Source organism: Giraffa tippelskirchi, chromosome 11, assembly GCF_054371585.1.
Source record: "Giraffa tippelskirchi isolate mGirTip1 chromosome 11, T2T-mGirTip1v1.2.pri, whole genome shotgun sequence".
NCBI lineage: Eukaryota > Metazoa > Chordata > Mammalia > Artiodactyla > Giraffidae > Giraffa > Giraffa tippelskirchi.
The window spans coordinates 11,775,451-11,789,643 of record NC_137285.1 but is presented as its reverse complement, the minus strand read 5'-3'; the positions used below and the strand labels follow the sequence as shown (position 1 = coordinate 11,789,643).

The window sequence follows — 14,193 nt, the reverse complement described above, 5'->3', positions numbered from 1 at the left end:
TGGCTGCCCTTCTTTTATGTCTAAAGCCATGTGGGTGGCTAATTCCCCCACATAACCCCCCTTTCTCAGAGAGTGTACGATTTTAGAGGCATCATAATCACAGTCTCATCCTCCCACCTCGAGTCCTCTGCCTAAGAATCACCCCGGCTTTTCCTGGAGCAGAGGCTCCAGAACCTGCTTCCCATTCTAGTCATTCACACCCTCAATTCCCCATTATCCAGCCTTAACTCAGCACCAAGGACAAAGCAGCAACCCGAAGAGACGGTCCCTGCCCTCATGGAGGTGGTGTTTGAGTGGGAGAGACAAATGATGTAAAAAGTAATAGCAAGAAAGTTCTGATGATTGCAAGCTCTGTGCAGGAAATGCAGAAGGCTAATTTATTCTCCTCGAGGGTGGGAAGAGGGAGGAGAGATTCCAAATGTGGTGGAATTTGTTACAGGAAGGGGTACCCTTTCCAAGGCCCAAGAGTAGGCTCTTATCTAATACTCAGAAATGAATTGTCCAAGGAGACACATGTGCTAACAAAGCAAGACATTTTATTGGGAAGGGATACCTAGGTGGGGAGCAGGAGGGTAAGGGAACCCAGCAGGACTGCTCTGCCATGTGGCTCGTAGTCTTGGGTTTTATGGCGATGCGGTTAGTTTCTGGGTTGTCTCTGGCCAATCATTCTGACTCACCACTCCTGGTGGCACATGCATTGCTCAGCCAAGATGGATTCCAATGAGGATTCTGGGAAGGTGGGTAGGACATATGGACTGGTGTCTCCTCTGTCCTTTTGACTTTTCCCAAATTCTTCTGGCTGGTAGTAGCTTGTTAGTTCCATGTTCCTTACCAGGACCTTCTGTTGTAAAATAATTCATGCAAATGGCTACTAGAGTGCCTGGCCAGGGCAGGCAGTTTCAGTCAGTTGTTTCCCCTAACAGTTGCAGAAAGTCTTTCCCAGAAGTTGGTGTTTTTGTGTGAGGCAAAGGAGCTGGCCAGCCCAAGAACTGGGGGGACATCCTTCCAGGCAGAGGGAGCCACAGGTGCAAAGGCCGTGGGGCAGAAGCCTGCTCATAGCAGGCCATTGTGCTGGAGAAGAAGTCCAGGGTGGAGAGTGGTTGGAAACAAAGCCACAGAGGGCCAGCAGGGCTCCCTCATGGGATCTTATGGGGTGGTGCAGGAAGCCTGACTTTTTGTCAAGTTACATGGGAAGTCCCTCGAAGATTTAAACTGGGGAGTGCCATGGCCTGTCGTATCACACTTCATGCTCACCGCTACACGGGGCAAGAATATAGAATAGAAGTCCCAGTGTAGTCGTCCCAGCTAGCCACAGCGGTGGTCTGAGCAGGGACAGAGACCAGAGGGGTGGACAGAAGGCAGTGGATTGAGCATATGTGGTAAAGATAGAACTGGCCAGACTTGCCTCTGGAAGGCAGAGGGGAAATTAAGGCCAGAATGGAGATATTTGCTCAAAGCGAGCCTCTCAGAGGATGGTGGTGCCACGTGATGATGAAGCTGGGAAGAGCGGGTGGGGGTAGGGGGTGATCTGGACACGGTGGGTTTGAGACACCTATTAGGACTCACCGTGGGATGTCAAGCAGATAGATCTATGAGTTTGGAGCTCAGGGGCGAAGTCCGGGCAGAGATATAAATTTGGAAGTCATCAGCATACAGATGATATTTAAAGCCTGCAACAGTTCACCAAACCCTCCCCTTCCGTAACTTAATCATTCACAGGACGGCACATTTTCAAAAGATCGGGGACCAGGAGAGCCCGTTATCCCCATGCCAGCCCTTGCATATAGGCCTCCTTGATCTTGGCCATGAAAACATAATCTTGAGGCTTTAAAAATCAGTCAGGAAAGTTCGAGCAAGTATGTGGAGTCACAGAATTTATTATTCAAAACATCCCTCTGCCATGGATCTTGCCAGCTACCTGGAGACAGAACGTTCCCGTAAGCTCCCCTCACCTCATTTTTATTCTTCCATTTGGGTGCCTCTCATTCCCTCCTTAAGGCTTCGCGGTGGCAGCCCTTGTTCCAGAGGTCTCGAAGGACCCAGGAGGTGAGGGAGGACTGTCATAGATTGCCACCAAGGGTCCCAATGGAGTAAAGGCCACCTTGGGCCCCGGGGCGCTTTACAGGAAGCGGTTCACCCCTGCCCCTTGGAAGTGGCTGCCCACCCCTGTCCGGGGTGCTGAATTTAGTTCCTTCTCCTGCTCCCAGCCGTGTTGATGGGCGACAGCAGGAGAGGTTGACACTGACCAGGAAACACACACTTCCTCAGATGCCCCCGGCCACCCCAGCTGATGGAGGCAGAATCGAGAGAAGAAAAATCAGGAAGCAGAAATTGTTTCGGTCACGGTGGCTCTGCGGTGGCAACTGCTAGCAAGGGTACAAGTGGCTGAGCTGTGGGGAGGGAGCCAGATTCTGAGAGCCAAGGGTTTTCTCCCTGCAGAGGCGCTGGGGAGGCTGGAGGGGGCTTGGAGCAAGCCCCAGAGCAGGTGTCCTCCTGGGCACCCCCTCCCCATCCCTGCTCCTCTTCCACCTCCCCACCCCCCCCCACGCCCCGATCTTCTTTGAGTGGTGTTTTGGAAATATTTCCAAGCGCTCCGGCAATATCCTGCACACTGTCTCCGCCTTCCCCCGGGAGTGGCTGTCCGTGCGGAGAAGGTACTTGCTCCCAATCCAGCTAAATTGTTATTGACTTGTGTTCTCTGCGTTCTGCAAACATTTCACTCAGCCATCGCCAGCGAGGCCAGGAATCCCTGCTAGGGCTAACGGGGAAACCAGCTGTGCCGGGCCATTTCTCCTGCTCTTCCTCATCGATCACAGAATTAAACTGACAGAAGGAGAATTTCAGAGCAACTTGGGAGGGGAAGGGGCTGAGCCCGGATTGGATGAAGGCTCAGGGACCTGGGACCAAAGTGCTAGAAATAGGGGCCGGAGGAGGGTGGACTCGCCTCCAGGTCTGTGGCTGGTGGCAGGGGGTGGCCAGGTTTGTTTCTGAACCGTAGGCTGGCCCAGGCCTGAGAAACCCAAGGAAAACACACGGACGAGGAAGTTGTTATTACTGCTTCGAGACCACAAGTGAAACTAGTGGGGTTCTGTAGGCAGAGAGAAGAGACAGAGTATAAATCAGGCCACACTGGTGAGCCATCGACTAAGATCATGGGTCTTTATTTTGCTAGAAAATAATAAGGAAAATAAGGTGGGTTTTTTGAATTAATATTATTATTATTTTTACCTATTTAGTTTTGGCTGTGCTGGGTCTTCGCTGCCGCACCCAGGCCTTTCTCTAGTTGCGAATCACGGGTCTCCTCTCCAGTTGCGGTGCTTGGACTTCTCATTACAGTGGCTTCTCTTGTTTCTGGCCTCTGTCGAAAAATAAGATCTGACCACTCCTGGTCCTGCATTCACATAGGGTAGCTGGGGCCAGGTTACATGGACTATTTGTTGTTGTTGTTGTTGTTTTTCCCCCTTTTGCCACAGTTCGCATTCCTCCCTACAGTCACCACTCAGATCGATTAACTCCATCACGTTCCTCCCTGGCCCCTTCAGGTCTTTGCATTTACAGATCCTGGTACAGACAGCATCCCACCTTGGCCCCTTGAGATGATGTTACTGATTCTTTCTTTTGAACCTCTACTGCCAACCCAGGGACTTTGGCAAGAGTAAAGGGACAGGGAGCTAATGCCAACCAAGCCCCCAAAAATGGGAAAATCCCTCTAGGCCGGAGACAGGAGAGTAGGGGACACCTTCTGGCCTCCCCTGGTTTCTTTCCCTTTTTCTTTTTTTTTTGGTCCTCTGCAGTGAGTCACCTTCTCCTGTCCTCTCCACTGCCTCTCCAGCCTGTACAGGCCTCTCCAGCATCTGTAACTAATGCAGACACATGCTGGACCAAGCCCCAAAGTCCCCAGGCTTAACCCAGCCCCAAGGTCCTACCAGGGATTAAATCCACAATAATCCAGGCCAGGCACCTTCACCAACCCCCGTGGATGGGAACCCACCAGCCCAGCTACCTGTAGCCACTGGGCTTCACCGGGAGCCAGAGTCCTGAGCACTGTGAGTCATCACAGCAGTAGTCATCATAACCAGTACCCACCCCAGGCCATTTGCATCAGAACCTCTGGGGGTAGGGTCCAGGTATCAGAGGTGTTCTAGATGATTCAATCAGGCTGTGGGTTGGGAACCAATAGCTTCTTCTTCTTTTTTTATTAGATTTATGTATTTATTTGACTGTGCCCTGTCTTAGTTGCAGCCTTCAAACTCTTAGGTGTGGCATGTGGGTATCTAGTTCTCTGAGCAGGGATCGAGCTTAGGTCCCCTGCATTGAGAGCTCAGAGTCTTAGCCTCTGGATCACCAAAGAAGTCCTCAGTAGCTCCTGGAGAAAAAAGCAGCTGATGTAGGCAACGGGGTACTGCCACATGGCCTGCGTCTGTTCCCCACTCTTCCTGTCTAGCAGTTCCTTCTGAGGAGTCTGGGCCGCTGGCTTCCCCTGCAGGGCAGGCAGCAGAGCCAGGAGACACAGGTGTCTCTGGGGCATGACAGAAAGGCCCCGGGACCAGTCCAATCTGAGCTCAAGGCCCCACGTGGGCGCGTCTTCCCCAAAGCCCTAGAATGGGTGCTTCCGCATCTGAAAAATGGGGCAGTGATATCTCCTGGCTCATGGGAGGCCTGTGAGTCCACGCCCAGCCCACTGCCTGCTGCCCAGAGAGCTGGGCTCAAGGCCCGAGGATGCAGGGTTCTCTGGGCTCCAGCTCAGCGCACTAGCTTCCCAGTTTCCTGAGCACTGCCTGCCCTCTGGGTGTTGTTCGAAGACACCTGTTTTTACACCTCTGCATACCTGGCACTGGGCTGTGTGTGTCTACACCTTATTTGCTGACTCCTCTGCAGTGGCCACTTCGGTTACACCCTTCCTACAGACAGGAGTGCAAGACTCAAGTAGATCAAAGGTGACTGGGGACCTGTGAGTGACAGAGCTCACAGCCCAGCTCGGCCAGCCCAGGGACCCCAGCACGGCCTCTGTGGCTGTAGGTTCAGTTTGTCATTTGCGGTTTTCTTGGCAGCTGTACCCCTAGCACCAGGCCTGGTACAGTGTATGTGTGTGTGTGTGTGTGTGTGTTGTGTATTCAGTGACTACTAGTGTGTGTGTGTATTGAATGACTACTAGTGTGTGTATGTATTCAGTGACCACTAATGTGTGTGCGTATTCAGTGACTACTAGTGTGTGTGTGTGTGTGTGTGTGTGTGTGTGTGTGTGTGTGTGTGTGTGTGTGTTCAACGACTACTTGCTATGAATGACTAAAGGCTGGAACCTTCAAGGCCTGAGATCAGGAGAGCAGGCACTATCCCTGTTTAACAGATAGGAACACTGAGGAATTGAGTTAAGCGGCTCCCTTAAATCCTTGAGGTGGCAGAGGTGGGCCTGGGGCCCAGTCTCGTGCCTGCTGACTCCGAGCAGATCCTTTCAGATCACACGTGGTTCTTCGGGGACCAGCTATGCTTTGAAAGGGTACCTCCCTGAAACAGCCTCCTTGTACCAATAAAGTGCCACTCATTTGGTCGTGGGAGCCAGGCTACTCCTGTCTGTATACAGTGCCTGTTATTCTGTGAGCATGTAGTGTGCGCCTGCTGTAAACAGAGCCCTGGGATGCAGACCTGTCTGGGAATCTGAGGATTTTGCCCATGGGGTCTGCAAGTCTGGAGCGTGGGGGCAGGGGTACCCAGGAGCGGGCAGCCTCAGATGCCAGGCCAGCCCTCGGGGTGCCCAAACCACCCCCATCCCCACCGACATGACCCACACCCTGTGTCTCCAGCACCCTCATGGCCCTCGATGGCCTGAGGCAGCAGCCCATCTAAAGGTGATGGTGCCCTGTCCCCACCCGGAATGCCACCCTCCACTCCCCACCCCAACCTGCTTCCTCTCCTCCCCTCGAGGGACAGATGGGGGGGGGTACACCTGCTACCCCCTTGCCCCCAGCCTGTTGGAGCCGCCTCTGTTTCAGGTTTAATAGGGGAAACCTGCTACCCGGGCCTGCACTCTACAGTTTGCCTCACCTGCCCTTTGTCTCAGGGAGCAGCGAGCTCGGAGCCTCCCAGAACAGAGAGAAAACACCCAAATGAGCGAGGCCTCCGTCTCCAGGGGCAACCGGCACACAGCCCATCGGTTACCCTCAGGGGGGTCGTGGGCCCAGTGTGGCCGGGTTAGCCAGTTTCAAGAGAAATTAGAAATGGAGACTCTTAAGTAGCCTTTCCCATTTTTACGTATTATTGACTCATTTTTTTTTTAATGTTCAATGACGTCAGCAAATCCAGACGCTCTTCAGTGGGCCAGCCCCGGGAGGCCCTGCTTCGTGCCATTTGGTCACCTGTAGACACAGTGCCTGCCGTTTGTGTGCCTTAGTTTGGGTTCCCTGGAAGCAGCCCCTGAGCTGTGGGTAAGGCTCCCAGCAGAGCAGCTGGGAGGGGAGCCGGTGAGCAATGTGTGTGCACCGTGCAGCCCTAGGGGACCACCCTAGAGTTGTGCCGCTCTGAACTGTCCCCCAGAGTGGAAGGACCTGGGACATCTCTTCAGGGGGCTTCAGTCCCCAACACTGCCAGCCTCGCATGTGCTGGGGCCAGGGGTGCCCTTGTCGCCAGAGAAGGCCCCTGGCCCTCCATGGGGGTAGGGAGCCGTTAATATGTCCCCAGGTTGCCCGCTAACGCCGTGGGTGACCCCCAGGAAGGCGTAGCCGCCGTGGCCACTGTTATCCGTCAAGGGCTGGTACTGCCAGTCTCGTTCGTTTCATACAGAAGGGAGGTGACCGGCCCGCGTGTTCTCAGTTACTGCGACAGTAACTGATGACAGTCGGGGTTGGCTCACCTTCACCGAGTGCCTCGTGGGTGCTGGGCTCTGCTGTAAAGGCCTTCAGCGCCTCTGCCCCTCTGATGGCTCTTCGGCCCCCAAGAAGCTGGGAGACACAGCGCAGAGAGGGGAGGCCCCGGCCCCCGGCGGTCTGGCCCCTGGCGGTCCAACAGGGACAGCAGCCTCACCTGCGATCTGGGTAGCCTAGCTCTAGCCAGCCACACCATCAGTCACGAACCCCTCATCCGTGGCCGGTCACACCGGGGTCCCTTCCAGAGCCCCCTCCTCCCCGACCAGCCACAAAGCTTCCTCTCCTCCTCCCAACAGCCCCCACCCCCGCCCACCCGCTCGCACCCTTCCCCCTGCCCACCCCCCGCCTCACACGCAGGGCGACAGCACCAGCCAGGGACGGGAGAGAGACGCGGGCTGGCATTCTGTCAAGGAATTAATTGAAAAATAAAATCATTAGATGGGGAACTCCAGAAATGCAAAATGGTGGTTGGAGGGTGGTTGGGGGGCGAGGAGGGGACGGGGGCAGGACTGGGGGGTTGTTGGGGGACGGCTGAGCTCTTTGTCAAGTTAATTTCTCGGCTATTGATGTTTGGTGACATTCACTTGTTGTTTATCTTCGGGTGCAGCTGTAATATGGAAAGAAAACGCACAGCTTGTTTCGTTTATTTATTTTACACCTTTCTCCAGCTCTGCATTATGTTTGTTTGGTGAAAACCCACTGAGGCTTTTGATGTCGGGGAAATAGGATTTGAGCAGCTGTTCCCGGCAAGTGAGGCGCTCCGCGGGCAGGCAGGGCCGGCAGGGGGTGCTGGGTGTCGCTCGGTGGAGACTCGGGGCCTGACACATCCTCCAGTGGGGGCAGTGCTGGGGGCCCAGCCTGAGCCAGATACGCCAGGCCCCCGGGTGCTGAGCCCTCGGGGTGCCAAGCTCCTGTAAACTTGCTAATCCTCGCCACCGCCCTGCGAGATAGATGAGTCCTGTGCCCACCCCCAGTGGACCGACGAGGTAGCCAGGACCCAGGGAGCACAAGTGACCTGCCCAAGGTCACTGAGTGTGCAGGGGCAGCGCTGTGACCTCAGACCGTCTCACTTCCGGGCTGTGAAGTCAGCTGATCGCTAACGACTTCCTCTGTCCCTCACCCCACAGCCCCCAGGGGAGACCCCTGCGCTTCCAGTTTCTGACTGGAGGAGGGGGGATTGGATTGTACTTGCTTTGGCCTTGATGAACCAAATCACTTCATTCATTTCCCTTTTATTGATCACCTGCTATATACTAGCCTTCCTGTGACAGCACACACACACACACACCCCACCAGTGGCGCTCCCTGGCCTGATGGTAGAGGGACGTGCTAAATCAGCGCCTGTGATGTGAGTAATAGTAACAACGACGGTGGTCTCGGCGCTGCCATGGAGCCCTCACCAGGCACTGGTGTCACACTTTTCTCTCCTTCAGTCCTCGCCGCAGCCCCAAGGTAGGCATTCCTGGTGGCCCATATTACAGATGAGGAAACTGAGGCCCAGAAGGGCTCAGTCTGCGGCACACAGCCTCCAGCCTCCAGTCAGTGTTTGGGCTGCAGGGTCAGTGCCCGCTGATCGTGAGCTCAGTTACAACAGGTGCTGGGGACAAGTCCTGGGGCTTTGAGGGGTTTTCGAAGGAAGGAGGAGCCCTCAACCTCAAGGGAGGTCAGGAAGACAGCGGAAGGTGGCTGCAGAGAAGAGGGGTAGGAGAACAGCCATGTCCCCTCATTTTATACATGAGGGGTTCAATCCCGGACGGGGCATGTGGCCTGCCCAGGGTCACCCAGCTCGGAAAGAGCTGAGGCCAAGTGCAGCCAATCCTCAATCCAGACTCAGTGACCACCTGCCCTGTCACAGAGTCCTGGGTGACCTGGCCCGGCCACACATCCCCGCTCCTGGAGGGGCTATCAGGAGACACCCCTCCCCTCCCAACACAGAGCATGCATGTTGCAAACTGGACTGTCTGAGGTGGAAGCCAGGGGCTGCCACGTGTTAGCTGGGGGGCCTCGGGGGTGCACGCTTCTCTGCACCTCTGTTTTCCCATCTGTGAAATGGGGGCAGTGACCTCACACCAGGGGCGGGGGAGCTGTGTAAGACTCAGGTGAGACCCTGTTTCTAAAGTACCTGTCCCATGTGTGTTTCCCCTTTCAGCCATGCCCCCACCGGGCCTCAATTTCCCCAGGATCAGCACCTCTCATCCCGCCTGTGTTTAATTGTTGTCCTGACAACTGCTGTTGTATTATTTAAAAGTTCCCCACCTCAGTGCCCAAGAAGGACTTACTCATTCATTTGCCCGTTCTTGCGTTCACCAGATGACGACCTACGGTCTGCTGGGCCCTGAGACAAGATTGCCCCAGTTCCCATCTCACAGGGCTCAGTCTGGCAAGGCTAGGCCAGCGTGGTGCTGGGGAGACTCAGGTGGCAGGGGGCCCTCGGAGCCCCCAGGCCCCTGGACAGTGGGCCGTGCTTCTCTGAAAGGTCCCCCTGGTGGGCCAGTGCCCTTGGGGGTGCCATATGCTGGCCACCGGGGGTACCGGGAATTTAAGCCATAGTCACCACCTGCAGGGCACCCCTGGGCCAGCTGGATAAGAGGCACCAGGTGCCTGGCACTGCTCCCTTACCAGTCTTGGAATCATGGGTCAGGCCGTGGGAAAGAAGAAACAATTCTGCCAAAGTGAAGACGGTAGCTGCCACCATCGGGACTACCGCTGGGTGCCACTAGTTACCCCCTGGGACGCCAGGCCAGCCCAGGAGAGCAGGGACCCACCGTTCCCGGAGCTCACACCCACCCCGTTGTTAGTCACTGGGCGGGGGTGTCCGTGACAGGCCTGCAGGCTCTCTTTGCTTCCATTTCCCAGCTCCTATTACCTGCCCACAAATTCAATTTCCAGAGGCCATTGTGCACCTCTGGTGATTATGAGGAAACCTGAGGTGAGGAGAGGAAGGGGCTGACTGCCCTGCAGGCGGCCACCTCAGCTCCTAGCCCCTCCTGTCCCCTCTCCCTCCTCCTCCTCGTGACTAACAATGCTGGTGATGCTGGCGTGGGGCTCGGGCCATGCGGGCCCCCTGCCCCTTCTTCACCTTCCCCGAGGGGCCAGCTCCAGCGCCTCTCCCCTTCCTGCCCCATTTGCTCAGCCTCCCATTCGACAGCTGCTCATGGGCCCTCACTAGGTGCCCGGCAGTGTGCTGAGGCAGGGGACACAGCTATAAACGGGACGGTGTTGTCCCCAAACGAAGACACGCCCACCGTGTGTCAGTGGTGAGAAGCGCTTCAAAGGGAGGAGGGGGTCGGAGAGCGGGGGTCCTCACTGGGGAGGAGAATGGGACTGGGGGTTTCGGGATAGGAGCACACCTGGCAGACCCAGGGAGGGGTCGGTCCAGGTGACGCCCTGGGTCCGCCTCTGCACGCAGCAGAGCTCCCGGAGCAGAGCTGGAGTGGAAGGATCCGTCGCCGCGGTTGGGGTGGGGTAGGTGGCTGCAAGGGTGAGCTCAGAGGCTAGGCCCTCTGACAAGTGAGAGTGCTGGGGTCAGGCAGGTATCCATGGGGAAGAGAAGGGCCAGTGATTGCGTCAGTTTCATAGGAATGAGCTCAGAGACCAAGTCACCCTCCCAAGACCACCTGGAAGAGACCCGAGATGCTCCATCTCCAGGGCAAGCGTTGGGCTGGGCGCTGGGGACACCTGCCGCCTGCAGGAGCCCCTGACCCAGGGGGGGAGATGGCCGCTAAGGGTCACGGGGGCGATTAGTTCCACCTGGAGGACTTCACAGAGGAGGTGTTGTTTGAGCCGGAGGAGGGGAGGGGATTGGGACAGCCTCTAACAGCTGCCTCTAAACAAGCTCACCGTGAATGAGTGGTTAGATTAGCAGGAGACAGAGTCAATCAAAGCTCGGAGCCTAATGTTCCCCCATCCCCGAAATTCCCCTCCTGGAGGGCCAAGGGGACCAGCACATTCTCTCCCCCAACCCTTTGTCTCCCTGGCGATCTCTGGGCAGCACCAGAGACTTTTACGAAAATAGGAAAGACCATGGACTTTGATGTGTCTTGAGTCCTGGCTTCACCACTTCCTAGCTAAGAGACCTTAGACTTAGCTGTCAGTGCTCAGTTCCCTCACTTGTGTGTGGTGATAATAATAGCTACCTATGGAATTGTGGAGAAGATAAGAGCCATAGCACATAGGAGATCATCAATAGTGTTTGGAACCCAGAAGACATAATTTTGCATATATACATTGTGCATTTCTGTCCCCTTCCCCATCTTCTCACAGAGAACTCCTCTGCATTCTTCAAAGCCCAAGTCAAATAACCCCTCTTCTCTAAGCCCACCTCTAATTGTTATTTCCTCTATGTCACCTCTGGAATCCTTGAGCATCTAGTCACCCCGCATTTCCTGAACACCTGCCGTATGCCAGCTGCCTACTACCCCATTGAGAGTCCATGACCGCCAAGAAAACAGGAATAGTTCCTACTTGTTCCCTAACCGCTGCCCTCACTTGACTCAGCCCCTCTGGCTCCCCCTACACCTCACAGAGATGCTCTAACCTCTGCCTCCGCTGGGAAGGGCCTTCCTCCCTCTCTTTCCCGGGTGGGTGGATGATGTGCAGGGATGGCTGGCAGGACTGGAAGAGGGGCCACCCCTTGGCGAAGCAGAGACTAACCCTCCACGTTTCTCTGTCTTCCTCCCTGTGTTCCCTTCCCCTTTCTCATACCCTCTTTGATCCTCCTTCCATGCCCCACCACCACCACCGCCCCGATTTCTTGTCTGGTCTTAATTTCTTCTGTCTCCTCTCTCTCCTCCATGTCTGTATCTGCTCTCCCATCTCCCGCCACTTCCCTGTCTTTCTTTCTCTGATTTCTTCCCCCCTATCCTCCCCACCCCACCCCCTCCTTGCTCTCCTCTCCCCTCTCCTCCTCCTCTCTGTCCTCGCTGTCTTCCCACCTCCCAACCCTGTCGGCTGTTCGTTCCTCCTCTCTTGCCATCTGGGCTCCCACAGAGCCCCCGAAGAAAAAGCGGTCTGTGGTGTTGGACGAGATCCTGGAGCAGCTGGAAGACAGTGAGGACGACGGCGAGGAGCAGACCCTTCAGCTGTGAGCTGGCACCGAGGGTACGTGGCGGCGGGGCCCTGGGGACAGGGGCGCAGCCGCGCTGGCTTCCGCACCCCCTACCACGTGGGTTGGGGCGGCAGAGCGGAAGCCCCATGCTCCACTGATCCAAGGTCAGAGGGGACGAGGGTCTCAGCTCACAGCCTGGGCATCCCGGGCCCTGACTGCGCCTGCCCTGTGCTCAGCACTGGAGGCCCAGAGAGCAGGCGGGGCACCACCATGCTGGGGCAACCCTCGCGGCAGCACAGGGACCCAGAAATGGCCAAACCTCCCAGCCCCGAGTCCCCCACTGAATCTTCCTCCCAGCAACCCTGAGATGCAGGCAGGGCCCCATCCGCCAGGTGCGAAGGTCAGAGCACAGAGGGACTTCAGGGTGCTCACTCCAGGGCGGGCAGCTGCGTGGCAGCGTGGACCTTCAGGCCCCCACTGCCCACGAGCCCAGAACAATCGCCAGGGTGACGGCCGCTCTGTGGAGCTGGGCGATCTGGGCGTGAAGCCCCCCATCCCACCTCACCCCACTCGAGCCAGCACAGACCAGGGACCCCAGCCGAGTCAGCTCGCCTCCCTGGGCCCAGCCTCCGCCTCACTAACTGGTTCCCACTACATAGGGCTTTAGTGAAAAAGAATTGAATTCATCAGAAAGCACGCAGGCACGGTGCGGAGCATGTAAGGAGGCTCCAGAATCTTCTCTTGTCCCCTTCTAGGGCTGCTGAGCTGGAGTTCCCGCCTGCATCTCATCAAGGGACAGATGGCTCAGAGTCCAGGACGTGGCCTCTGTCCTGCCCCTTCCTCGCCACTCGGGACCACAAGCCATGGTTGAGTCACCAGAGCGTCCTCTGTCCACGCTGACCATGGGGCCACTCACGAAGCACCAGGCTCTGAGCCCAGACACTGGCTCATTGGTGGAGCTTAGCTGCATCCACTAACGGCGGATGCCCTCTACTCACGGGCCAGGGACCCCACGAAATGCGAGCAGGTCCCCAGTCCTGGCCAGCGGGGTCCCAAGGCTCATCCCATACTTGGGGTGCCTACATGCCCACACCTATTGGAGGTCCCAGCCCAGCACACACCAAGATAGGGGTGACGGACAGGAAAGAGCAGTAGCCCATCTGCCCTGGGTCTGAATCCCAGCCCGGCCACCCCCAGCTCTGTGACTCTGGACCAGCAAGGTCCCATCTGAGCTTCAGCTTCTCTTTCTGTAAAATGGGCGTGATCTTGTGCCTACCTCACAGATGGTGCTGGAACCACACCAGTCAATCCAAGTAAAGCCCAGAGCAAGCACTCATCAGCATTTTCATTTCCGTCTTCATTTGCAGGGCTGGGGGTCTCCAAGTCAGAGCCCTGGGGTCTTCTGACTGGCTGTGTAAAATTTGCTCTGTGTGTTTTTCTGGGAGAACTTTTTGATCCACGTTTGGCAATTTCCAGAGTGGCCCGGAATCCAGGCAACACCACACAATGCTGACCACCCTGCGAGGCTGAGCGTGTCCGCAGTTCCCCGGGGGGCAGGTGCTTCCTAACCCATCCTAGCCCATACCCGGAATGTAACAGAAGTGAAAGACACAGACCCAGTGTGTCTCATCCAGTCTTTATAGTGGGGTGTCCCCCAAACCTCAGCATCAGACCATGGTATCTGGGAGGGACCCTCAGTGACCAGGCTTCCAAGTTGCCATGGGTCCCAGGAACAACAGGGCTGGGGTCCATACCCTCCCTCCCCACTGCTCGTCCTCTTAGGGGCCATGTGGATTCTCCCGAAATAAGATCGCAGGCGTGGCACGGAAAGAGGCAGCTTTGGCACTGACCTCACTAACCCAGATGAAGGTACTAGAACGTCCCCAGAGAGGGGTTTGCCACCTCCTGGTTTTGCTGTGCCAGCTCGGGCTCTGCGTTCAGACCATTCTGAGTTCCTAGTGACATCCACCACTCACCAGCCTCGTGAGTATGGGGCAGTGACTTAACCTTCGATTCCTCAGTCTCCTCATCTTTAAAACGAGCTGGTGTTGACAGCGCCTCCGTCACAGGGGTGCTATGAGACCCAGAGAGCTTCAGGCACCCGCGGGATAAGACTCCGTCTGACGTCCGGGCCTCGAGTCTTTCTTTGACCTTCATGCCTTACTGCCTTCCCTGTTTCCAAGAGAAAAAGTTCCCAATCCACAGACCAAGCCCAGGAAAGCTGAGGAATAGCATGGGAGCGGGGGATCAGGAAGCTGATGGTCTGAGGGAGCCGCAGGGGAAGAA

The 14,193-nt window shown here is 56.4% G+C and overlaps 1 protein-coding gene across 6 annotated transcripts in view; it reads left to right on the top strand.

The window, feature by feature from the left end:
* The window catches only part of RBM19 (RNA binding motif protein 19), a 120,652-nt gene extending 107,413 nt beyond the window's left edge, over positions 1-13,239 (top strand). For all 6 annotated transcript variants that reach the window (XM_081544718.1, XM_081544717.1, XM_081544716.1 and 3 more), the window contains 2 exons: positions 11,850-11,960; positions 12,663-13,239. In XM_081544718.1, the coding sequence (XP_081400844.1) occupies positions 11,850-11,947 (98 nt within the window). In that variant the 3' untranslated portion in view covers positions 11,948-11,960; positions 12,663-13,239. The remainder of the gene's footprint in view (positions 1-11,849; positions 11,961-12,662) is intronic.
* Positions 13,240-14,193: the final 954 nt, after the last annotated feature.